This window comes from Cnephaeus nilssonii, assembly GCF_951640355.1.
Source record: "Cnephaeus nilssonii genome assembly, chromosome: 19".
Lineage (NCBI taxonomy): Eukaryota > Metazoa > Chordata > Mammalia > Chiroptera > Vespertilionidae > Cnephaeus > Cnephaeus nilssonii.
This window is the reverse complement of record NC_137090.1, coordinates 14,610,500-14,635,301: the sequence shown is the minus strand read 5'-3', so window position 1 is coordinate 14,635,301 and position 24,802 is coordinate 14,610,500. Positions and strand designations below refer to the sequence as shown.

Genomic DNA, 24,802 nt, shown 5'->3' with positions numbered 1-24,802 from the left:
TCCTCCTCTTCCTCCTCCCGCCCCTCCTTAACACCCCGCCCCCGCCCTCCCTTCCTCTTCCTTCTTTCGCTTTCGCGCGCCCAGCGATGGCTCGCGCCTGCTACAAGGGCCCGAGCGCGTGCATCTGCCCCGCGGCCGCAGCTCGGCAGCATTTGCTCCAGGGGGCGGAGACCGCGCGGGGAGGAGGGGCGCCACGCCGCCGGCCAAAGTACCGGCGGATGGGGACGGGGGCGGGGCTGTGGGCGGGGCCTTCTGGAGTCACCTCGGCCAATCGTCGTCTCGCCTCGGCCGGGCCGGCCCAATAGGTTGGCGGTGAGTGGGGCGGCGTTCAAGGTGAGGTGCGCGGTGCGTTGGGGGCGGAACTCTGTGCCGTCCCGGCCGGCTCCGGGGCGGGGGCAGCGGGTGGCGTCTAAAGAGAGCGCCGGCTCCCAGCCGAGCCTGGGACGCCTTCCGGCCCGGGCTCCCCCGCCCTTCCCTCGGGGCTCCTGGCTCGCGCCCCCAAACCCGGCACTGACGCTTAAACGTGCAGCCACTTCTGTGAAGAGGCCAGAGTTAAAGTGGGGCGCAATTGGCACCTCAGGGCAAGCGAAGCCGTGGAGCTGAAGGGGCCCGTCTGAACCTCCGTTCCCCCTGTTTCTGGATGTATCTCGGCTTCCTCCAGGCCTGCGGACCAGCAAACACCTGAAATGAGGGTCCTCCAGTGAGGGCGGGGGCCGATCTTTGCGGTTCCGAGCAGAGCGTCCTCCCCGCCCTCATCCTAATATAGATCCCACACCTGCTCGCTTTTCCTGCTTCCGGAACCCACGCTGGACCCCACCCCCCCACCTCGTAGACTGCCTGGCACCGGCCAGACCCTTCCCCCGATCCAGTGCTGGTCTCCTGGGTGTGCCCGTATCCGCCCGCTCCCCCTTTACCTTCTGGCCTTTCCCAGCCTCCGAGCCGCAGTAGGTTTTTAGGCTGGCGCTTCCATCTCGGTTACTCTCCGAGCCTGGACTCCTGGAACGGGTGTATGACAACCCTCTCCCCTCAGAAGATAAGATTAAACGAGGAAAGACTTAAATCATAGACTTTGGGACCATCATTGGCTCTTTAATTTTTAGCAAACACTTATTAGAGAAGACTGTACTAAGTGGTTAAGACCAGAAATCAGATCTGAATTTTTTTTTTTTTGAGAAATCAGATCTGAATTTAAATCTGTGGGTTTGACAAATGAGCTTAGGCAAATGGACTGTGTTGCCTCAGTTTCCTCTATTGTCACTGGATTTAAGTTGTGAGGATTGACACACCAGTGCAGTGACAAGTTAACTCAGTGTAAGTGCCTGGTAAATCTTAACCGTTATTCTTATGGAGCTCTGTGAGAATTCTTATCCGTGCTGGGATGCAAACATGAAATATAACAATTAGCCCTAGCCGGCTTGGCTCAGTGGATAGAGCGTCAGCCTGCGGACTGAAAGGTCCCAGGTTCGATTCCGGCCAAGGGCACATGCCTGGGTTGTGGGCTCATTCCCCAGTGGGGGTCGTGCGGGAGACAGCCGATCAATGGTTCCCTCTCATCATTGATGTTTCTATCTCTCTCTCCTCCCTTCCTCTCTGAAATCAATAAAGAAATATATATAACAATTATAATCCCCCAAGTCACAATTTGTAGTGTTAGACAGACTTGTAGGAAAATAATCGCCAAACCACGTGATAAAAACAAGAGAGATATACATAGGAAACAGGTGGCCAGGATGAGGGATCAAGTGATGTAGGAGAGATGGTCCGTCGGGAAAGGCTGCTTGTAGTAGGAAATGAACCAGGTCAAGGTAAGGCAAGCTTCAGAAGTATGGCTCCATCCGGAGAACTGGAACCTAGGAATTGGTGGGGAAGCAGCAGGAGGTGAGGTCAGATCACACAGGACTAAGGGTGTGCTGAGGAGTCTGTGGGCTTGAACGCTATAGGCCACGAGGCGTCTTCAAGGGGAATCCTTTGAACAGACTTGCATTTCAAGTAGATCACTCAGGAATGTGGAGTCTAGATACAACCTTAGAAGCAGTAGGTTTTTATTATCGATTGAGGTGTTGGGGTAAAGAGGGGAGAGAACCTGAAAACACCTTTAGCCAAGATGAGTTAACTCTGAGGAGGAGACGTGAGGATACAGAAGAATGACAAAGTTCATTTTGGGATCTGTGGGACTTGCTATGAAATCAGCTGGTGGAGACTCTCAGAGGTGGTTGAACTTGGGTGCAGAGTCAAGGAGTGAGGCCAGGCCTTCAGGGACCTCCACAGCGTGAATCCACTCCAGTAATGTGGCTCCTTCTCTAAAAATGCCTAGTATGTCCTGCCCTAAGGAATTTACACATACCCAGGAAGCCTTCCTGTCTCCTCCATTTGCCTAAATCCTTCATCACTTACCCACCTGTGGCCATCCTCAGACCAAATTCCTTTACAACTGGATTGTACTATTCATTCAGCACTTGGCCTGGGCTGCTCTGTGGTGGTGACCTCTTTGGGCACACGCCCAGTCTCCACAGTTAGCACCAGTCAATAAACACTAAGGACTGCACTGGCTGAGGCTCTGGGTAAGGCCCTGGGTTAAAGAGAGACATACTTGTCCTAATGGAATTTACAGCCTAGCAAAAGCCTGATGTGGAAGAAATAAAATTGAGTGCGATGGCATCCAGGTTGCTGAAGAAACAAATGGCATGGAGATTTTTTTTGGAGGCTTCCCTGGAGGGAGTGATCTTTTAAATGGAGTCCTGCCCAGCTGGTGTGGCTCAGTGGTTGAGGCTCGACTCATGCACCAAGAGGTCACCAGTTCAATTCCTGGTCAGGGCACATGCTTGGGTTTCAGGCTCAGTCCCCAGTAGGGGCTTGCAGGAGGCATGTTGATGTTTCTATATCTCTCCCTCTCCCTTCCTCTCTAAAATCAATTTTTAAAATATTAAAAAATAATCCTATATAATAAAGGGCTAATATGCACCAAAGGCTGAATGACCGGTTGCTATGATGCACACTGACCACCAGGGAGCAGATGCTCAATGCAGGAGCTGCCCCCTGGTGGTCAGTGCGCTCCCACAGGGGAAGTGCTGCTCAGCCAGAAGCCAGGCTCACGGCTGGAGAGTGCAGTGGCGATGGCAGGAGCCTCTCCCACCTCTGCAGCAGCGCTAAGGATGTCCAACTGATGACTTAGGCCCGCTCCCCACACCATCAGTCAGACATCCCCCTAGGGCTCCTGGACTGCGAGGGCTCCCAGACTGTGCAGGCCGGGCAGAGGGACCCCCCCCTCCTCCAAGTGCACCAATTTTGTGCACCAGGCCTCTTGTTTAAGAAGTACAATAAACGGAGCCCTGAGTTAACCTCGGTGGAAAGATGCAGAGGGAACTGTTATGTGGTTAGGCAGAATGTGTACAGGCCCGGGAAGAGAGTGTGGTATGTGTGGTATGGATGGCTGGTGTGGCTGAATTGGGGCAGAGAGGCCAGCTCCCCCAGGGCCATGTAAGCCAGACTTATCCACGTGTTCAACAGATCTTTCCTGAGTGTCAAATGTGTGCCAGGCAATTTTACTTGGCAGAAGTTGAGCAATGGTGTGGACTACTGTAATGAACAAGCAGATAAAGAGTATCTTCTACTTGGGGAGATAAGAAAATAAACAAATACATAAACAAGGAGCTGTAGGACAAGGCCTCTCTAGAGAGGGTGGTCAGGGAAGACCTGTTTGTGAGGTGACATTTGAGCTGAGGCCTGAAAAATGAGAAAACTAGCTATTTGTAGAGTTGGAGGCATAGCGTTTTGGGCAGAGAGAACAAATGCAAAGGCCCTGTGGTAGGCATATTTGAGGAACAAAAGAGAGATTACTTGGCTGGATAATTGCAAGTGGTTGGGAGTAGGGTGAAAGAAGGAAAGCAGGCCCAGACTTTGTATGGTCATGGTAAGTACTAGGCATGGTAAATTATTTTTTTTTTTCTTTTTGTTTAGGCATGGTAAATTATTAAGTACAGAAATAATCAGATATATATATATTGTTTTGGTTAATCCTCAGGAAATAATTCTGTGAGGATTATATATATTGGAAGGGAGGAGAGACAGAGAGAAAAACATTGATGTGAGAGAGACACATTGATTGGTTGCTTCCTGCACCCGCCCCAACCAGGGCCCGGGATTGAGCCTGCAGCCCAGGTACATGCCCTTGACTGGAATTGAACCCATGGACCTTCAGTCCGAGGACAGACATTCTAACCACCATCTAGGATCAGATTTATTTTTATTTATTTAAAATATTTTTATTGGTTTCAGAGAGGAAGATAGAAACATCAATGATAAGAGATAATCATTGATTGGCTGCCTACTGCATGCCTCCCACTGGGGACTGAGCTAGCAACCTAGGCATGTGCCCTGACCAGGAATCCAACTGTGACCTTCTGGTTCATAGGTCGATGCTCAACCACTGAGCCACACCAGCTAGGCCAGGTGTTTTTAAGACAACTTGGGTTGCTGTGTGCAGAATGGACTGTGGAGGGCAAGAGTGCAAGCAGGAAGACCAACTTTAGGTCTTGGCAGAAGTTGAGCAATGGTGTGGTCTTGAAAAGTATAGTATGGCAGCAGTGGAGAAGGGTAAATAGATTTCAGAGAGATACAGGAAGTAGAATGGACAGGTCTGGGCAAAGGAATAAATGTGGAAATGAAAGAGGGAGAGAGGAGTCAAGGCTGAAACCTTGGTTTCTAGATTGAGTAACTAGATGGTTGGTGATCATTTTGCGTCTTGAGGTGTGAGATGGGGATATCTTGAGGACCCCCACTTCCCCAGATATCCCAGAGGATACAAATAAGTCTGTACAGGTCTGCAGCGTGGAAGAATGTTTTCTGTAGATACTGCATTTTGGAATGCTTACCTATGGGTGATAATTGGAGGTTCATTGAGTGACATTGGGATAGAATGAGGAGAGCTGATACCAGCAGAGTAGACCAAGTCAGGAGATAGACAAGTACCCGCTGGAGGTAATGAACATATTAGTGACTTCAGAGTCACCTCAGGGGAGTGGGGAGTGGGGAGTGGGAGGCGAGGAAATAGGAGACCATGAGGGGCAATGAGCTTTTCAGCTTTGCCAAGAATAAGAGAGGGGTGTGGGGATGAGTCAAGAGCTCTTGGACAGGGCCTGGGTTTTCAGCCCTCGGTGGTTCCAGGAACCCCACAAGGCCTGTGCAGGGAAGGCTGTCTTCCTTAACAGCAGAGCGCGAGTCATCAAGGCCCAGCCCACTTCCCATCAGAGGTCTGGGTGGGGTTGGCAAAGTCACTCCTAACCTTGGGTGAGGCTGAGGACTCAAGGTGGGAAGGTTGCCCCAACTCCCAGTGATAAGCCCTGACCCCCCAATTTCCCAAGGCAGTGCACTCTGGGAGAAGATGATGTCATTTCTTTTCTCAGTCCTTAGTGGTCTGACCACCCAAGGTGAACAAACGGAAATGAGAAAGTACAAGAACCAGCAGCACAAAACAAGGTGAAGGTAGGTTGCCTATGGAATTTTCAGGAAAGAGGAAGATGGTTCTAGAAAAAGAGGCAAACAAGTTGGCTTCAAGGGTCTTCCCACATTGGACCCTGCCTCCCACTTTCATTGGTTCCAGTGACCACACAGCAGTCAAACTTTTTTTTCCACTTTATTGTACAAAAAAAGGGAAAACAAAACTTCCACAGTTGGCCTTTAGCTTAGGCAGACACCTCTAAGCCACTCCCTCCCCCTCCCATGATACAAATTCAAGTTGTGGTTGTTGTTGAAACCTACAAAAACACTCTTTAAATATTAGAAAAAAAAGGGGGGGGGGATGTGGGGGTCCTCCCACCCCAGCCATCCCATCCCAGTGCCAAAATGCACTCAGAGTGACCTCTTACAGCACCAACACCCCCACCCCCACAGCCCTGTTTGTACTGTAAGAATTTTTCAATTTTTAAAACAGGAAATAAAAAGCGCCCCATTCAAAGTTGTTTTTAAATGAAAACACATTCCACTAAAACACAACAGCACAGGGGCACTCAGACAGGGAACGGGGTTCTCTGCAAGGGCTCTTGGTAAGAAATAGAACCTGTGAAGCCCTGTGCCTAATTCCAGGATAGGGACAAAGGAAGGGGCGTGGGAGTGGGGAGGATCCCTCCCTAGCTCCCCCAACCCCAGCACCACGTCCAAGGCAAAGGCTGCCTTCCTTTGGGAGCAGGATCCACTTTTCCTATCCCACCTCCTAGGTGGAGTTCCCACTCTTCCCCCCATTTCTTGGCTTTCATTCAGAGGGGGGAAGGTTGAAAAGCACAGAGACCCAATTAAATAGCTCACTGACATGATTGCAAAAAAAAAAAAAAAAAAAAAAAAAAAAGCCAAAATTTAATCAAAAACAAAAAAAATTAAACCCACAGAGACAAGGTGGCTTGGCTTATTAAGGATCTAGGATCAGGGTACCAAAATTTTGGGGATAGCTGGGAAGGGTTAGAGGGACAGCTGCAAAAGCAGCTTTTACAGACCTCTTCCCCAGCTGTGGGTTTGGGGGGGGGGGGGGGGCAGGAATGGAGCAGACCTGAGAAATCAAAGGAAATGGGGGCAGGGGAGCTGGAGGATATGAAGGCAGGATGGATAAGAGCTTGCAACACACCTCTTGAAGCCCAGGTCCTGGGCCTAGGGTGGCCAGGAGACCCCTGGGATGGGCTCGAGGCCCTTCCCACCAAATACAAGCTTTAATTTTCAGCTGGTCTGCCCCCCTCCCTGCCATCCTGCTGGAGACCAGCAGCAGCTCAGAGTCATGGCCCTGGCAGAGGGAAGCTGCTAGGAAGCATCAGAGAGTGGCTTCAGTACACCCCCTTTAACTGAATCAGAGATTAGGCAAAGCAGAGGATGTGGAGAAAGGGGCCGCCCCAGCCTGTCCCCACCAGGATCAATGTCACCCTGGCCTTTGTCAACCCTTTTACCAGATTCATGGACTGATGTGGGCTCCCCCCCCCCCTTACACACTTACACACACACACATATACATGTGCCTTTGCACACATCCACAGGTACACCCATGCTATGTACAGGACACACACACACACACACACACACACACACACACACACACACACACATTCTCACTTTTCCATACGTATCAAGTTTTAAAAAGTCCCAAACTTACCCCCCTAAACCCTCCCTCCCGGAGAAATGACAACAGAGACGGCAGCCGAGATCGGTAGGAAACGTCTCGTTGACAGCTCAGAGCTTAAAAAAAAATATATACACATATATAAAAAACCTCTGCCCCCTCCCCCCAAGAGTGGGTCCAGGTAGCTCCTTCCTGCAGGGGGCAGGGGAGAGGGCAATGGGGCAGGGCCTATTTTCTCACAGGCACGTGCCCTCCTCTCTCCACATTCCCTGCCTCCAGTTCCAACGTAGGGGGTCCAGGCAGCAAGCCCCTCTGGGAAGGGAGCGGTCCTTCCCAAGCTTCCACCCCGCCCCCCTTTAAGTTGGGCTGCAGGTATAGAGGTCCTCACTGAACTCTTTGGGACCCCCCCCACCCCACTCCCAGGTCCATTGTCCATGCCGGAACCGCAAGTGCAGAAGAGTGGTGGGACGGTCCAGTCCAGTGGTGGCTCAGTCTGATGGTTGCCCTCCCTGGAGAGTCCCCAGGGCTGATGTCTCTGAGGCTGCAGAGTCCTGGCCTGGGCTCCTCCAGCCCCTCCCCCCACCATATTTTGTTTAAAAAAGAAAGAAAGAAAGAAAGTGGGGGAGGCCAGGGGCAGGGGACAGAACAAGGGGGGAAAACAAAGGCGGTCAGTTGGAGAGGGGAGCCCCAGATGGGGCTGAGCCTCAGTTGGAGTCAGAGTCCGAAGAGTCCCCTGAGGAGGAAGAGCTGGAGCTGCTACCCTCAGACTCGTTGTCTTCATCCTCGTCATCATCCTCGTCGTCATCTTCATCCTCATCATCCTCCTCATTCTGGGGGCAAGAAACATGCCATCACCAGGATAGCCATCCTGGCAGGGCCTCACCCTCCCTCCCCACCATGCCCGTCCACCCCACCTCATCCCCGTCCTCGCTCTCATCCTCGCTGCTGGACTCTGAGGAGTCCCCGCCATCCTCAGAGGAGTCCCCATTCTCATCATCTTCTTCTTCTTCATCCTCGTCCTCCTCATCCTCGTCTTCATCCTCATCCTCCTCAGACTCCTAAGAGGGACAGAGTTGCATCAGCGGTCTCTGCCACAGCACTCCAGGTGCTGAGCCCCCCCTGCCCCCTGCCCCCTGCCCCCCGCTAGAGGGATTCCTTACAGATTTGGACTGTAGGGTAGTCCGGCTGGACTTGGGGTTCGGGCCTCGCAGCTTGGTCATGCTCTTACGTTTCTATAGGAGAGGATGGAGATACAGACAAAGGGAGCAGCCATGAGTCCCAGACACCCCCAATCCCTCCTGACCCCAGTGCCACCCTGCTCCCGGACTTACATTGGAGATGTACTCTTTATATGCTGCACGGTCTTGGGGAGACAGACTCTGGGAGAGACAAAGGAGGAGGTGAGCGTTGGGACACCAGCTGGTGGGGCCAAGCATTTACTACTAACCATTCCTCTTCCCGGTCTCCCTGTACCTGGGTCTCTGCAGAAAACCCCTGGCATCTGAGAACCAAGTTCCAGGGTTTCTGCTGAAGATGCTCTGAACCCTTTTCGAGCCACCCTGTCCTAAGACTGTTGTTTTTCATGTCCCCTCAGATGAAAGCTCCAGAGTCAGGGCCTTCCTCAATGCAGAAGTCCCCCGTGACAACTCCCTTCCCCCCGAGCCTGGCATCATCCCTCACACCCCAATACCAAACCTGGAGCCACTGACAAGGCAGCCTGGGGCTCACCAAACTTCTCGAACACCTAAACCCTGCTATTTCCCTGGCCAACCTGCCTGAGTGCCTGGGGAGGACATAAGCGACTCACACTTTACAGACCTCACTGCTAAACCAAGGCACAGAGAGGGGGCCAAGCTAGAATCTAGGAGAGGACCCCTGGTTCCAAATGGGAAGGAAAAGGCAGTCTGACTTAGATTTTTCTTACTCGCTAGCTGTGTGGTGTTGGGTAAGTTACTTAACCTCTCTGAGCCTTGGTTTTCTTATCTCTGATAGTAATCATTACCTTGTAGGACACCAAATAAAATCATGAATGCAGACCAGCCAGCAGGATGCCTCCCTCTTCCAAGGGTCCCCTGCCCTCTCACCTTGACCCAGAGGTCCAGGTGCACTTTGTACTGCTTCTGCTGCTCCTCAGCCAGCTTTTTGTAGTGCTCTTTCTGGCTCTGGGAGATGCGCTGCCAGCGGCTGCCAATCTCCACCATGCGCTCCTTCAGGGGCAGGTGGTTCAGCTCCCCGTTGGACAGCAGCTCCTGGGAGAACTTCTGGTAACCGTTCCTGAGAAGAAGCGGGGGCGGTGCAGGGAGGGTCAGAATACCATCCAAGTAGCTCTCCAGCTCTGACCCTCCTCACCTCCAGGGTGGGCTCCGGACTCACATGGGAGGCTTCTTGGGTTCTCCCTGGAACTTCATCTTCTTGGATGAGTTTGCAGCAGCTGGGGGTGCCCTCATCTCACTCAGCTCTCTCTGTGGAGACACACAGAAAGATTACAGTCACCCCATCCCCACCCCCCAACATATTTCTATCTCTTGTCCCATGCCATGAGTGTCTCAGCTGACTCCTTGTGTGTGCCAGGAAGGAGGAGAAACTGAGGCACGGCCAGGGAGCAACTTGCTAACAATTCACACCTGTGGTGGGCACTGCGGTTTGAAAGTGCTGCCATAATTGCACTCATGTGACTTCCATTGTCCGATCCATTTAACTGATGTGTGACTGAGGCTCAGAGAAGGAAGTTGAGAGACTTGTTCTGGGTCACACAACCAAGGCTGGGATTTGGGGCACCAAGCCCCAGGCAGTGACGAAAGCTGCACACCAGAAAGGGGGCCCCCAAATTTTAAGTGGAGGGTGGTGGCCCCAGCTCCACCCCACCCCATTGCACAACTCTGACCAGCAGCCCCTTCCCACCTCGTATCGCTTTTGGTCTTCAGCCGCCTTCTTGATCCACATCAGTTTCTCCTTCTTTTCCATGTTGTTCCAGGTCATCTCCATGGCTTTCAAGGCCTTCACCCGATCATTCTGGGGACAGACAGGGCTGTCAGCTGTGGGAGGGGTCCCCTGGGACTGGAGGCGGCCTGCGTGGGCAGGCTGCCCAACAACCCCTTTGCCCCTCTTCCCTACCTTGAAGCGGGCCAGGTAATCCCCGATGACGCTCTGTTGCCAGATCTCCTCGGCTCTCTTGGGTGACTCCGGCAGTTTGCCCCTTTCCTCGCGCTCCCCAGCCGGCTTCCTCTCAGACTGGGCCTTCAGCGCTGCTTCCCGGGCCTTGTATTTGGCCTGCAGAGGGATGGCACCAGGCATCAGCCTTCCGGCCACCCCCAGAGGGCGCTCGTTCCCCATCCAGCTGTTGAAGGTTCCCACCGCAGCAAGGGCGGGACCAGCAGAGGCTGGGCCGGTGCAGACATCTCCAGCCTCGGGCTCAGCCCCGCCCACCAGCGCTGCTCCCCAGGGAGCCAACAGCCCTCAGCGGACAGCTTCCCGCCTTCCGGCTGGACTCGCTGGGCTCCCAGCCCCAGCATCTGAGCCCAGGCACCAGTGTGGCTGGCACAGGGCAGGGGTGAGGAAGTGCAGCCAGGCCCGAGAGGAGAAGCGGCCCACATTCAGGTGCCTGGCAGCCCCTCTGGTCTGGCCAGCCTGACCTTCTTCTTCTCGGATAAGTCGTTCCACATGCGGGCCAGCAGGCGCGTCAGCTCGCTTTCTGAGAGCTCTGGCCGCTCCTCCTGCAGCTGCCGCCGCTTCTCCTCGGAGAAGATGAACATGGCTGACACTGGCCTCTTGGGCTTCTCTGAGCTGCCCTGCAGATGTGCAAAGAAGGTCGGAGTCAATGGAGTGTTGACAGGGAGCGTGCCTTCCCCACTCCCACCAGCTCAGGGCTGCTCCCTGCCCACCTTGCCCCCTTCCTGGGAGGGCTTCTTGGAGGCTGGGCTGGTGGTTTGCTTCTTGTTGATGTTCAACATCTTTTCTTCCCCCAGGACCCGCTGCTGCTCCTCCTCGGGCAGGCTCTGGTCCGGGGAGAAGAGGCAGCATGGGGTTGTGTGCCCAGTTCCCAGCCCGCTCCCAAACTGCCCAGCGGGTCTTGCACACCGCCTCACCCACTCACCTCTAGAAAACGGAGCAGTTCCACCTCATAGTCTTTCTTTTTCTGGGAAAGGAAGGGGAGCCAGGGTCAGTCTGGGGGCAGGCTCACTGGGAACCCTCCGTGGATGGTAAGCAGAAGGCCCAACATTATCTGTTGGTCTGTCCAGGTGCTCGACCCAGCACACCAACTTTGAAGCAGGTGCCCGAGGGGTCAGACCTCATGCTTCAAGGCTCCCCAGGCTCTCCAGGAATCCTCCCGCCACAGCTCACCTGGTCGCACTTCTTGTGGTAGGCATCCTTCTCCTTCTGGGAGAGCAGCTTCCACTGCTGGCTGCATAGCACCATGCGCTCTGTGCTGGGCACGTCCTTCATGTTGGCCATCAGCTCTGCGCAGTACAGCGAGTAGCTGTTCCTGTCAGGACCAAAGCACGGGAGGAGCATCCTGGTGAGCAACAGGGCGGCCCAGGGCAGCAGAGCCAAGCCCAGGTCCTTCACCAGGCAGCTCTCTACCTGCCCAGGTGCCCACTCACCCACCCACCCCAGGGCCATGCTCACGGAGGTGGCTTGGTAGGTCGCCCATCAAATTTGTCCTTGAGCTGGCGTTCAGCCTTGGTGAGGGTGGACTTGGTGATGCCCTCCTCACTGATGTTCAGCTCGGGGTGCTTCTGGATATAGTCACGCATAATCTCCTGCAGAGTGAGGTGGGAGGATGGAGGGCAACGGGGTGTGGGGTTAGCGGGGGCCAGGAAGGTGGGGGGGAGAGCCGCTGGGAAGGGGAGGCAGGGAGCAAAGCTGGGGGGTGGCCGTGTGTGCGCTGTGCCACACAAATGGTGCCCTGCCCTGCCCTAGCCTGAGATCTCATGGGTAGGGGGGTGTGGGGAAGGTAGGGGCAGAGGTGAGGGGCCCAGAAGGCCCCGCCCTCAGTGGAGGGATGGGGAGTGACCGCCTCCCGCGGCGTGCGGGGGCCACAGTCAGAGGGCAGAGGCTCATGAAGAGCCGGATGGGGAGGAGCGCAGCGGAAGCCTAACCTCGTACTCCTTCCGCTGCTCCAGGGCCTTATGAATCCATTTCAGCCTCTTTTTGTCCGAGAGCTGAGACCACTGCTTCCCCAGGGAGTCCTTCACCTCCTTCGTAGTGGCCTGCAAACCAAAAGCCGTCAGACACACACAGGCAGCCAGGGGCAGGGGGAGGGGAGGGGGGTGGGGGGCACAGAGGCCCCGCCCCCTCGGGCCACAGGAGGTCACAGGAGTGTCCCCCACAGGCCAGGAGGAGAAGGCGGAGAGGCGGGGGTCCCGCCTGGGTGCAAGGGGACAGGCTCACTCACACGCGCACGCACACGCTTGCACGCCAGCTGGCCCAGGCCCTGTCCATGCAGCCCACCCCTGGGGAGGGGCCTCCTCTCCTGCTCCATGCCCAGCCGACCTGGCGCGGCTCCCCCCCTTGCCACCGCCATGTGCCCTCTGCCCCCACCCCTTGGCCGGACACTCACATCTGGCCGAACTTTGAGATACACTTTCTTCTCGTGGGTGTACCACAGCTGCTGGGGGGTTTTGGGCTTCTCGGGGATGTCCGACTTCTTGGCATTCTGGATTAAGTCAGGGTGATCCTCCCTAGCCAGGGCGTGGGGAGCAACAATCAGCAATCTGGAGGGAGATCCTGCCAGGGCAGACCCGGCTAGCTGCCCCGCCCACCAAGGCTCCTAGGACTACCGATTGGAGACTAAGTGGGACAGTGGCTGCCTGACTGTCCCTGCCCTTGAGCATGACCCACTAGGGTTCACACGTGACCCGTCATCTTCCATGCCTCCCGGATGGCAGGCTTGAGGCTCTGGTCAGTGTTAGCCTATCCTGTCACACCCAGCGCCCTGTGGCCCTCCTCTGGGCTCCACTGCCTTACCTGAATCGGGCCAGGTTTCGCTCGAACTCCTGTTTCTCCCTCTGGAAGTCCTGAATATACTTCATCTGGGGGGAGGAGGGGACCGGGTCATCCACAACCCAAGGCCTGAGCTACAAAAGCCAGAGTCCTCCTTGCTAGCTATTTTGCCTCCCAGTTGGTGACATGGATGAATGGAGGATGGCATGAGCAGGCAGGGGATGCCGGCCTGCCTTCCGGTAGGGGGTGGGGGGTGGGGGCAGGGCTCAACAGTAGCCCAGATTAGTGAGAACTTACAGGGGTCTCCCAGAACACATCCTACTCCTTTTGTTTATGACACCCCGTCACACAGCAAACCGTGACAGGGCTGGGACTCCCCCCAAACCTACCCCTCCACCTCTCCCCAACACCTCAAAACTCCCACAATGAGCTGTCAGGAGGTGTAGGACACGCCTCCATCACTCCCTCCTCCCATGTCTGTGGCAACTGATACTGGTCTAGCCCAGTGGTCGGCAAACTCATCAGTCAACAGAGCCAAATATCAACAGTACGACGATGGAAATTTCTTTTGAGAGCCAAATTTTTTAAACTTCAACTAGATAGGTAGGTACATTGTTATTAACTTAATTAGGGTACTCCTAAGCTGGCCTTTGCTAAAAACTCAAGGGGCCAAAGAGCCGCATGTGGCTCGCGAGCCGCAGTTTGCCGACCACTGGTCTAGCCCCTCAGAGGTAGTCCTGCTTCCAAGGCAGGAGTGTGTTGAAGGGAACCCAGAGTGAATTCTTGCAATGCAAGTCACATCCTAATAGATGTCTCTTAAATTGGGATATTTTCCCCCAATCCACCACCTCTGGATCCCTGGCTATCCTTCACAATTCTGATACCATCCTCCTTCCCTCCTCAGCCATCGCCTTCTCTGCCACTAGGCGTCCCCATTTTCTCCTTCACCCCTTCCATCAGCCTGGTCCTCCTTCCCAACCATCACCTGACTCTTCCCAACTTCTCCACACTCCTCTCTCCTTCCTTCCCAACGTCTTTTTCCTTCCTGATCTACCTTCGGTCATGGCTCCCAGCCAGTGTTCACCTCCCTTCCCCCACCCCCGCTTGCCTAGATTCACAATCATTAGCACTGGAAGGGGCCCGGGGCTCATAGTGTTTGAGCCCAATCCCTGCCTCGTGCGGAAGACACCAGGTGTGGGAAGCCCCGCTTTCCTCGGGCTCCCACAGAAAATTGGGAGCAGAGCCCAGCCTGCTTGACCCCAATCTCAGCCCTCCTCACACAACAGCAGCTTTTCGAGCTGGATGGCACCGCAGAGCCGGGGCTCGGCCTCCACACCCGTCAGCTAAGACCAGGCCTGGAGCAGTAAAGTGACTTACCGAAGGGCACACACAGCAATTCAGGGGGAGCCAGAACAGGTCCAAGCCTCACGTCCCCTAGGCCAGCACACTACCCACTCTATCACAGTTCCTCCGGTCCCTCCCCGGTCCTCAGACCCTGTCTCTTCCTCCCACCCCATGAGTGACTGGGTGTCGCTTGTATAGTTAGCTCTTCAATATCCCCATCAAAGGGTCAACAGCTGCAGCAATTCAGGCTCCTGCTCACTTCAGGCAGCAGTGGAAGACAGCTGGTTTTACCCAGCCAAATTCGCTCCTTTGTGGAGTCCAGAACCAAGGGCGTAAGAGCCCGCAGCCAGGGTGCATACACCAGGCAAAGGGCTACCCACAGTGCAACGGCCAGTGCCACCTCCTGAGAGCTGGTTGTAGACAACTCTGATGCCCCTCATCACCTCTCTGGCTCCATCTTGGCCGTCTAGCATCTCTTCTTTGGGTCCCTCGCTCCCTACCTCATCTCACTCATGTCCCAGCTGCAGGATCCTCCAGTGCTTTGCTGCCTCTCTGTTTGAGGGACTATTGTTCTCACTGTACTTGACCATCTATCTCTGCCTGAGAGGCTAGGGCGACCTCTGATCAAGGTTGACAGCCTCCAATGGTCTGGTATAGCATGAGGCCACCACAGACCATGTGTATCCTTGGGCAAACATGTGTGCATGGGAAGGAAACCCACCTAACATATGGATGTGGCAATGAGAAGAGCTCTAGGCAGGGAGTCTAGAGCACTAAACCCAAGTCCTGTTCTAGCATCATTAGTTTTGTGACCTGGGACACGATACCCTCCAGCACCCCGGTTCCTTGCTCACAAAATCGGATAACCTGTTCTTCTGGGGCTGCCTTTATGAGGATACTGCAAGCATCAAATGAGACCATGTCAGGACATGTCAGAGGGTGAAGAACTGCTGTGCAGGCCTAACAATGAGGATGTGCGCATGGGAGCAGAGCTGTGTAAAACAACACCGTGGGCTGTGGATGGTCCCAGCACCTAGCTCAGCCTGGGTTACACCTGTGACAGTGCCTGTGATTTATGGTGTGTGGGCCGGGAAGTGGGTGATCAGGTGTGGCTGCCCAAGACCCTACTCTGCTCTGCTGACCCACCCACATCCCTGATACCAAGTCCCTTTGTCTTGACCCACCCACATCCCTGATACCAAAGTCCCTTTGTCTGAGTCCCACCCCCTGACCCCAGCAGCTGACCCCCGCCACACCAGCTGCTCCCAGCCTTTTCCCTCCCAGCCACCTTAGCCCCCCTCCCCCCACCTTCTTCTTCTCGGGCAGTTCCTTGTATTTCTTGGACAGAATCTTGGTCAGGTCCAGGTTGCTCATCTCAGGGTGAAGTTTAGCATACTTGGCCCGCTTTTCCATGAAGAAGCGGAAATAAGGGGTCAGGGGCTTCTTTGGGAAGTCGGGGTGTTTCTGGAATGAGGGACAAGGACACAGTGAAGGTCAGACACCATCCATTCTTTGGGCCATTCCTCTCCTACCCCTTGTGCTCCTCCTCCTGGAAACTCACCTTGAGTTTTTTGCCTTTGTAAGGATTTTTAACATGTTCCTGAGCATCGAGGATCAGTTCTGTCAATGTACGGAACTTTCTCACCTGGAAGAAGAAGGGAGGTGAGTGGAAGGGGAAGTTCAGAAGAGGGGGCACTACCCAGTAGCATACTCCCGTTTTCCAACGGGTTTCCTCTACTTTCCATTAGACTAGACTTAACAAAAGAGGAGGCGCAGAGGCCGACAGCCACACAACTCAGGTGGCTCCTCACATCAAAGCAGACACCCAGGCACTGGCTCATGCCTACTGCAGAGGCCCAGGCAGTCAGACACACCAAAGGACAGCAACAAGGTGACCACCTGACCTCAATGTGGTTGTCTATGCAGCACCCCATTCAACCCCCAGAAGAGCTCAGGAAACAGAAGCTCCAAGATGGTAAGTATGCAAGGCCACAAAGCTAGAAACTGGTAGAACTGAGAACTCTAGGCCAGTGCTGTCGACTGTACCACCTCCCAAAATGCACCCGGTCTCTTTCCCTCCTGTTCATAGACTTCTGTTTCATCTCCCACACCAGGAAAGTTAAGGCAGGGGTCCGTATAGAGGTGTGCTCCTGTGTGTCAGGAAGCGGGGGGAGGGTATCAGTTACCTCGTTAGAAATCTCCACCCATTTGAGCTTGCACATGTCTCCAGAAAAGTCTTTAAATGCTACTTTTTCCCAATCCATATGTGACTCAGTGGTTTTGAACTTGGAACTGTCATTGGATGGAAGGTTGTTCTTCATGCATTCTAGCAAAGTCAGCATGTCTTCCTGAGACCAGCGGTCTGGAGAGGGGTAAGAAAGGTGATCGTGACTGGCTCATGCTATCCCCTCATCAATTCCCCAGTCCCTATGTGCTCAACTCTTCCTCCCCAGAGCTTCCCAGTCCCGGGTTACCTCCCATCTGTAGACAGACAAAACATGGCCTAGCCCTAAGGAGAAACTGTGGCCATATGAATTAGAGCAGGGATGCCTGTCCAGACAGTGTCATACCTAGAAAGCCAGACCTGAGTGCCACACGGTACTATTTATTGTAGGGAAGGAGGAAATGAAGCTACTGTGATTGAGGCCCATTGGGAAAACAGATAGCTTATCAGAGAGGGGAGGGAAGCAAGAGGCAACATTTCTAAAGGTGTCGCCAAGTTCAAGTCCAAATTCTAGGCAGATACCCTAAGAGTTCAACAACTGCGGATGGGATGTGGGTAGTAAGGAGAACCAATGCAATGTTTCTCTCCAGCACAGCTGGAAACTAACATTAGAGAAATGGGTATTCCATCATCCCCCTCCCTCTTGGCCTCTGAAGGAAGGTCTAAGGAGAATTTGGGGCAAGTGAGAAAAACTGAATGGAAATGGTTATTTCGTTTCCATAAAGGAAAGCTTTAATGTAAGGCAGGCAAAGGCCCTCAGGGCCCTGGCTCCAGGGAGGACCCCCAGAATTCTGAGCTGTCTTCTCAGCCTAACTCCCATGTAGGCATAAAAAGAGTCTGGGCCAGTCACTGAAATGCAGCTGCAGTGAGGCCTACCCTAGAGAGTGAGCTGGGAGAACAGCTATCCAAGGCTAGGCGTCGAAAGGGCTCCTCATTTGCATTTACATCTGGTAACCTGGGCCTGGGTTTCTGTAAGGCAGGTCACATAAACCCACAGTCCTCTCTCCTCTCCATGGCCCAGATGCTCAGCTTCATCTTACCCCCTGCCCCCATACACACTGGATCCCTACTGGTTGGGGTAAGCTCTAGTTATAAAAATAACTCCCTGGGTTTAGGGTCTCAAACCATCAACACACCCTTTCCAAGTACCTCACCAAAAAACTCTTCCTCTTAGTCATAAAAAACCCTGAAAATCCTTCCCAACCCCTCGCTTCTCCCCCTGCCTCCACATTCCTCATCCTTCCTCCCATTCCAGGGCACTGGGGAAGGACACATCCCAGGCTGACTGGGAACCCCAGAAGGAAGGCTTACAGGGCCTCCTTCTCTCTCTCTCTAACACGGGGAGGGGGCATATGGAGTGTGAAAAATACAAGGCTTAATAATTTGGACTGAGCCAAACCCCCAGGGTGAGGGATGCGTGACTCTTACAGACACCCTTGCCCTTATCTCAATTCAGAGAATGCAGAGTGGAGAAACCCTGTAGGAGGGGAGTGGAGGCAGCCATGTGGGAAAAGAGGATTTAAGTTAAAGAGGACTAAGGATGGGGGCTCCTACCTTGGCCCTTGGGGGCGGCCATTTCCAGGTCTGTGGGGCAGTCTGCTTCTCCGTTCATTCTCCAGCCGTCCGGCCACCTCCAGCCACCTCCTTGGTCACGCTGGCCGGGCAATCCGGGTTCAAAGCCACCTCACCCTTCAGAAGAGATAGCAGCCTCTACTCAGAGGGAGTTTCTATTCCTCCCTCCCCCAGAGGGGAGGGGGGCAAACGTCCCCACTCTCCGAGAGACCCTGTCAGGACCCTAGTAGATTTAATGGGTAGGTGGGTGTGAGAGGACTCTCCCCCTTTTCCCCCTAACCCCCACCCCCAGCCCTTGCAGCCAGGCTCGGCGGCGTGCGCCCTCCCCTGCCCACGCGAGAGACTGCTCCCAGCTCCCGGCTCCCGCGTGCAGCTAGCGCCCGCCCTCCTTCCCCCACCCAGGCCAAGAGAAAAAACTCCTCCTCCCTACGCGCCCGCCCGGGGGAGGCCCCAGGCTGGAGGGCGGGGGAGGAGGAAGGGCGGGTAAAGGGCGCGCGCGGCCGCGGAAGCGGGCACGCGCCGCAGTCTCCTCCTCCCGCCTCCCCCCAGCCGGTTCCCCCCGCCTCCGCAACCCGGCGGGGACCCGGACGCAACGCAGCCGCCGCCGGCCCCGGAGAGCAGCGGCCGCACCGCCCCCGGGGACCGGATCCGGATTCCCGCCGCCCCCCCTTCTCGGGCACCCGACGCCGTCTCTGCCCGCCTGGGCGGGCGAGCAGCCGGAAAGAAGCGGCCTGCCCCCCACCCCCGAGCCACCCACCCGGGCCAGCGGGGCCGCCACCGCCCAGCGACCCCGAAGCGCACGGAGGAACCCGGCGCAGAGGCGCGACCACGGCGGGAACCGCCGCCTTCTCCCCGAGCTTGCGGCCCAGCCCCGCCGGCGCCCCCGCCCCGGCCTCCGGGGAGCCGAGCCAAGGAGAGGGCGGGAGGACGGCGGCCCGGAGGCGGGGGCGCAGCGCTCACCGGCCCCGCCGCCCCCTCCGGCGGCCGGCGAGAACTGCGCCTGCCGGCTCGCAGAAGCGCGGCCTCCTCCGCTCGCGGCCGGGGCTCGGCTCGGGCCTCGCTTCCTGCCCTCCCCTCCCCTCCCCCGGTTCTCGGCGTCCTCTCCAGTGCCCTGGTCCTCCCTCGTCCCGTGTTCTGCCCGGAGGTGGCCCCGGGACCCCTCCGGGCGTTCACCGCACCCGCTGTTCGCTCCCCGCCGCCCAGTCCTGACCGCGGATGCGTCCCAAGCCGCTTCGGTTACCCGGCTCAGCGCGGCCTCCGGGCTTCCCGCTCCGGCGGCTCCCTCCCCGGTTCTGAGCGGCGGCGCCCTCCCCCGCTCGGCCGGGCACAGCCGCAGCTCCCTCCCGCGGCGGCAGCAGCTCCTCCTCCGGGCGCGGCGGCAGCGCTGGGGCGGCGGCTGCTGCTGCTGCTGCTGTGGCGGCGGCTGTGGCTGCTGCCTGCTGCTCCTCGCGGCGAAAAGCACAAAGCACAGCGCCCTCCGCCTGCAGGCAGCCCGCCCGCCGCCCGCCCGCCGGCCCCGGCCTCAGCTCGCACACCCCCCGCCGCCGCAGCAGCCTCCGCCGCCGGAGCGGGGAGGAGGAGGGAGAAGGGAGGAGGAGGAGCGGGAGGGGGGCGGGAGAAGCGGGGCAGCGAGCGCGTCCTTCCCCGTGGAGCGCACACCGACCCCCGGGGAGCGAGCGCCAGCCCGCCCGCCTCGCCGGCTCCGCTCCCTCCCACAGCCTGCCCGGGCGGGCTCCGCGGGGGGCAGCTGGGAGGAGGGGCGGGAGCTGGGGGGACCCGGGCGGCCGAGGCGGAGGGAAGGAAGGAGAGGAGGGGGGGTGGTGTGGTGGTGGTGGTGGTGGTGGCGGCGGCGGCGGCTGCTGCTGCTGCCGGGGAGGGGGGGGGCCGGGGCAGGGAGACACGCAGCCGCCCGGATGGCGGCGGAGCTCGGAGCCGGGACGGGCGGGCGCCGAGAGCGACCTCGCCAGACCCGCGGGGGAACTGGCATGCTCGGCCGTGGGGAGGGAGGGCGCGAGGCGCGGTCTGAGAAGGTGCCTGGAGGGGCCCCCGGCGGCCTGGGAGGCTTAGGGGTGCCCGTGGCCCTGCTCCGGAGCTCTCCCCCAAGTCCTCTAGGCTCAGATTCGGGCTTCCACGCCAGCTCTCGCCCGCTCCCCGCTCCCGCCACCCGAAGCCGGCGGACCGCTCCCACCCTCATCCCCGGAGCGTGGCCACCAGCTTGGGGCGCGCGCTAGTCGTCCGCGGCGCCAGGCTTCGGCGCCTACCTCGCGGTTCCCTTGCTACCGAAGAGAATACACACGAAAGTTAAAAAAGAAAAAGACAGCCAACCTACAAAATTCCCTCTCTGTAAATTTAAAAACAAAAACCCTTTGCTTCTTACACCCCAGAAAGGGCGAGGGAGCGACGGGCTCCGGCAGAGGAGCCTCTCGGGGAGCCGGTTCAATCCAGCCCGGCATGTCTCCCCAGGCCTGCCCGGGCGCATGGAGATCGGCGCCGCTGCCTCTCGCAGCAAGCTCTCCCCCGAAATCTACGGCGCTGGGGCTCACTTACCGAGCGTGTGAATGGGAGCGCGGGCCAGGGGCACCTAGGGGTGCGGCGGGCCGAAGAGCCGAGCCGCAGCTCCGCCGCAGCCGATGCCGGGGCTGTGAGTCGCCAGACAAAGCCCGAGATGGCGAAGCGGAGCGACGGCTAATGGCGAGCCCCACGCGCCGCGCTCCGCCCGCCCCGCTCCGCCCGCCCGCCCGCCCGCCTCGGCGCAGCGCGGCGCCGCTCCGAGCGCTCGACCGTCAGAGCCGCCTCGGCGCCGCCGCCTCCCGGGCCACCCAGGCCTCGCCTGGCCCCTCCGCCTCCTCCGGGCTGCTCAGCCTCACCCTTTCCCTCCCACTGCGCTGGGGGCTGCACGAAAATAAATAAAAAGAAAAAATGCTTTTCTTTCTTTTTTTTGTTTGGCAGGGCGGGCGTGTTGAGACTTTTGGGTCTTTTGCCCCCAGCTCGCACTCACCTGCGGAGCTGTCGGGAGGGCTGGGGGTGGGGGCTCGCGGGGCTGGAGCCGGCGAGCGCGGGTTGAAAGCTAGCCAAGCTCTGCAGCGCCCGACCCGGGCGTGTACGCCGCCGCCAGTCCCCGCAGAGAAATCGTCCTCCTACCCCCGCCTCCATCGCTCTGCGTTTCTCTTCCAATCAGCCGGTCGCTTGGCGGCTCCTCCATGCTCCGGCCAAGCCCGCTGCCTGGAGCGAGCTTCACTCCCATCTGCTCGCCCGGCTCCTCGCTCCCCTATCGGGGCCGACGAGGCGACGTGGGGCCGGAGGGGGATCTGCGAGGGAACCTTGCTGCTTCCCGCTCCCATTGCTCCCTCCCGGCTGCCTCCTGCCTCCTGCTTCTCTCCTGCGTCTTTCCAACTCTCCCCTGTCGCCACTGGTGTGTGTCTGAGTGTGTGCGCGGTTTTTTTTTTTTTTATTGCTCTTTGCTTTTGCAACCCTAAAGCCAAAGCGGGGGGGGGGGGGGGTAGGAGGAGAGCAAAGAGGAGGGGGGTATTAAAAAAAAAAAAAGGCAAGAAAGAAGCTCTTAGATTTGCAACACATGGAAAAACCCGGGGAGCACCCCGCCTCGGCCGATCTCGGTGCCCCGCGGGAGCCTTCCGGGTTTTAGATCGAGCCTCTCGTCGTTCTCAATACCCCTCACCTCCGCCGGGTTTCGGATCCGAGGAGTCCGAGCAAAAAGTTCTCCCCCTGAGCCATATCAAGGGGTGTCAGGGTGGGAGTTGGGGGGATTTCTCAAGAAGCGGTAGCCATTCCTTGCACCCAGGCTTCGTTAGCTGGGCCGGGGTGGGGGTGGAGAGCAAAATCCCGGTGGGTTTTCGGAAGGGCTTCCCTTCCCGGGCGAAGTCGGAGCCAGGAGACCAGGCTTCGCACATCTCCCCTTCGGTCTCTGCCTCCAGTCCCCTGCCAGCTCCCCCTTTAATTTTTTCTCTCTCCTTTAATCTAATTTCTTCCAACTCCACCTTTGTTGTTAATCGGCGTCACGCCGGGACCAGCCAATCCTCGCCACGCAATCAGCTTGTCAAAAAGACGGGGCCAGCCCTGGGAAAGCAGGCCACGGGCGCTGCCCCCACTCCCGTCCTCTCCCTCTACCCCACCGTCAGCCGGGAGCCCCGAGGGGAGCCTGGCACCCCGGCCTCTCCGCCTGAGCCGCAGCGGGGCAGCCTTCGCGTAGGCCTCCCGCACGGCAGCATCCTGCGGCCGGAGATGGAAAAGCCTGGGCGGAGGCCACGATCTACCCTCCCACTGCGGTCGGCTGTGGTTGTCGGTCTCAGCCTTGCCTCCTCAGAGGAAGGTTTATTAGGACGCAGGGAGCCAGAAGATGGAAGGACGCCTGACTCCAACAGGCCTGCCTACGGTTTGGGCCACAGCTTTGCAGGCAGCCATTGCTCCTGCTCCCAGGCCGCCGGTCTCCCACACCAACGCGGCTCCAGCCCACATCTCCGCCAGCTGGGACACCGGCCCCTTTGGACGCGTCCCTGGCACACAGCCTTCTCCGTCCTCACAAAGCGGCCTCGCTGCTGTTGTAATTCCTCTTGTCTCCTGGGAGAAATGAGATTCCTTTCCCAGGACTCCACAGCCCGCATCTGCCACGTTTCACAAGCAGGGAGGAAACCCCTGTCACGATCTGGTGTGTCCGGATTTTTGAGTGGGCAGGGCCTGTAAGAGAGGTGCTACCTTAATGCTAACGCAGCTGAAGTCTCAGGGCCCCTCGTTTGTAGGGTTGTCTAAGACCCTGTGCTTAATTTTGACTCATCATTCGATATTTTTGTTAATGAGTTACCCCCCCCTCACCCCCGCCCAGAAAAAGAAATTTTTTTTAAACAAGTTTCAGCCCCAGAAATCCAGTTCTGCCCTTGGAACATACACAGGGCATTTTGTGTTGGATCAAGCCATCTCACAGGAACTGACTTTCTTGTTTTGACTGGGAAACAACAAAGCATTTGGAAAGAGAGGTCCCAGCTTCCCAGCATCTCAGCTTCCCCACCATGTTGATAGTGTGAGTCTGACCCAGTCACCTGATCCCATTTTCCTTATCTATAAAATTAGAATAACAATCCTATGTTCTCTGCTTTCCTCACCAGCGTTGGAGGGTCAAGCGAAACGATATATGTAAAATTCTTTTTTTTTTTTAAAGACGGGGGAATCTTTTATTTTTATTTTTTTAAAATATATATTTATTGACTTCAGAGAGGAAGGGAGAGGGAGAGAAACATCAAGGATGAGAGAGAATCATGGATCGGCTGCCTCCTGCACGCCCCCTACTGGGGATGCAGCCCGCAACCCAGGCATGTGCCCTTGACCGGGAATCGAACCCGGGACCCTTCAGTCCGCAGGCCGACACTCTATCCACTGAGCCACACCGGCCAGGGCGATATATGTAAAATTCTTCACAATGTTACTTCCCACAATTACAGTGGGAGAAACTTAAACCCCAAGGAATTTCCAAGTCTTCCATGCACAAGATCTGGAGTCCAGGTGTCCTGCCTCCTGGCCCTGAACATAATGGCCGGGCGAAAGGACCTTTCGGTAAAGTGCTTTGGAATAAAACAGGATGAACATGAATCATAAGAATGATTACTATTGACTTTTCATTCCTTGGGCAGCAAAAATCATGGCTGGCACTCTTCCCACTTGGAAACCGATTGGCTTGTTTTACATCTATTGCGTCCCTGGTGAGGTCAGAAGTCTAGGACTTGGGCTCTGGGCCAGAGCGTGAGGGAATCTGCCCTTGGTCCTTTTTCTTCGCCTCCTCTCCCAATTTATCCATCCCTCCCTTCCAGTTTTCTGCCCTGTGACTTGGAGCGGAGCCTCAGCATTCCACAACCCCAGCCCAGGCTGGTGACAGGGCACAATCCTAACTACAAGCTCTCTACTTGGCCCCAGCCTTTTCCTGGGTTGCCAGTATTTCAGCAGCAGCTCATATAAAACACCTAGTGTGCCTGGAATGCGTTAACCAAAATGTGGTACTTGAATTCCTGGTGTGTTCGTGGAGTAATTTTAGATAGTGTATAGATGAACATATTATTTTCAAAGTTATATACTTTAATGTGTTTTGGAAATGTCCTGTTTTAAATATATATATATATATATATATATATATATATATATATATATATATATATATATATATGTATTATTGATTTCAGAGAGGAAGGGAGAGGGAAAGAGAGAGAGAAACATTAAGATGAAAGAGAATCATTGATCAGCTGCCTCCTGCATGCCCCCTCCTGGGAATTAAGCCCACAACCCAGGCATGTGCCCTTGACTGGAATCGAACCCAGGACCCCTCAGTCTGCAGGCTGACGCTCTATCCACTGAGCCAAACCAGCTAGGGTGAAATGTCCTGTTTTTAAATTTTTATTTAAGACTAGAGGCCCGGTGCACAAAATTTGTGCAGGGGGGGAGGGTCCCTCAGCCTGGCCTGCACCCTCTCCAATCTGGGACCCCTCGGGGGATGTCCAACTGCCTCTCAAAATCCGGGACCACTGGCTTCTAACCACTCGCCTGCCTGCCTGCCTGATCACCCCTAACCCCTCTGCTTACCTGCCTGATTGCCCCTAACCACCTCTGCCTGATTGCCCCTAATT

At 56.4% G+C, this 24,802-nt stretch overlaps 1 protein-coding gene across 5 annotated transcripts; it reads right to left on the bottom strand.

Annotated features, from left to right (window-relative positions):
* Positions 1-7,659: 7,659 nt before the first annotated feature.
* UBTF (upstream binding transcription factor) lies at positions 7,660-21,576 on the bottom strand. Of its 5 annotated transcripts, none has more exons than XM_079797342.1 (21): positions 21,178-21,576; positions 18,162-18,296; positions 16,570-16,745; positions 15,945-16,028; positions 15,692-15,847; positions 13,064-13,128; positions 12,657-12,777; positions 12,196-12,306; positions 11,723-11,856; positions 11,438-11,579; positions 11,190-11,231; positions 10,978-11,091; positions 10,729-10,884; positions 10,211-10,366; positions 9,998-10,108; positions 9,470-9,558; positions 9,181-9,370; positions 8,428-8,475; positions 8,257-8,328; positions 8,011-8,154; positions 7,660-7,926 (listed from the first exon to the last, which is right to left on the bottom strand). In XM_079797342.1, the coding sequence occupies exons 2-21, from the start codon at positions 18,217-18,219 to the stop codon at positions 7,801-7,803; spliced, it is 2,295 nt and encodes a 764-aa protein (XP_079653468.1). In that variant the 5' UTR covers positions 18,220-18,296; positions 21,178-21,576; the 3' UTR covers positions 7,660-7,800. The 5 variants fall into 5 exon arrangements, with proteins under 5 accessions (XP_079653468.1, XP_079653466.1, XP_079653467.1 ...); XM_079797340.1 differs by lacking the exon at positions 21,178-21,576 and adding an exon at positions 20,727-21,081; XM_079797341.1 differs by lacking the exon at positions 21,178-21,576 and adding an exon at positions 19,420-19,556.
* Positions 21,577-24,802: the final 3,226 nt, after the last annotated feature.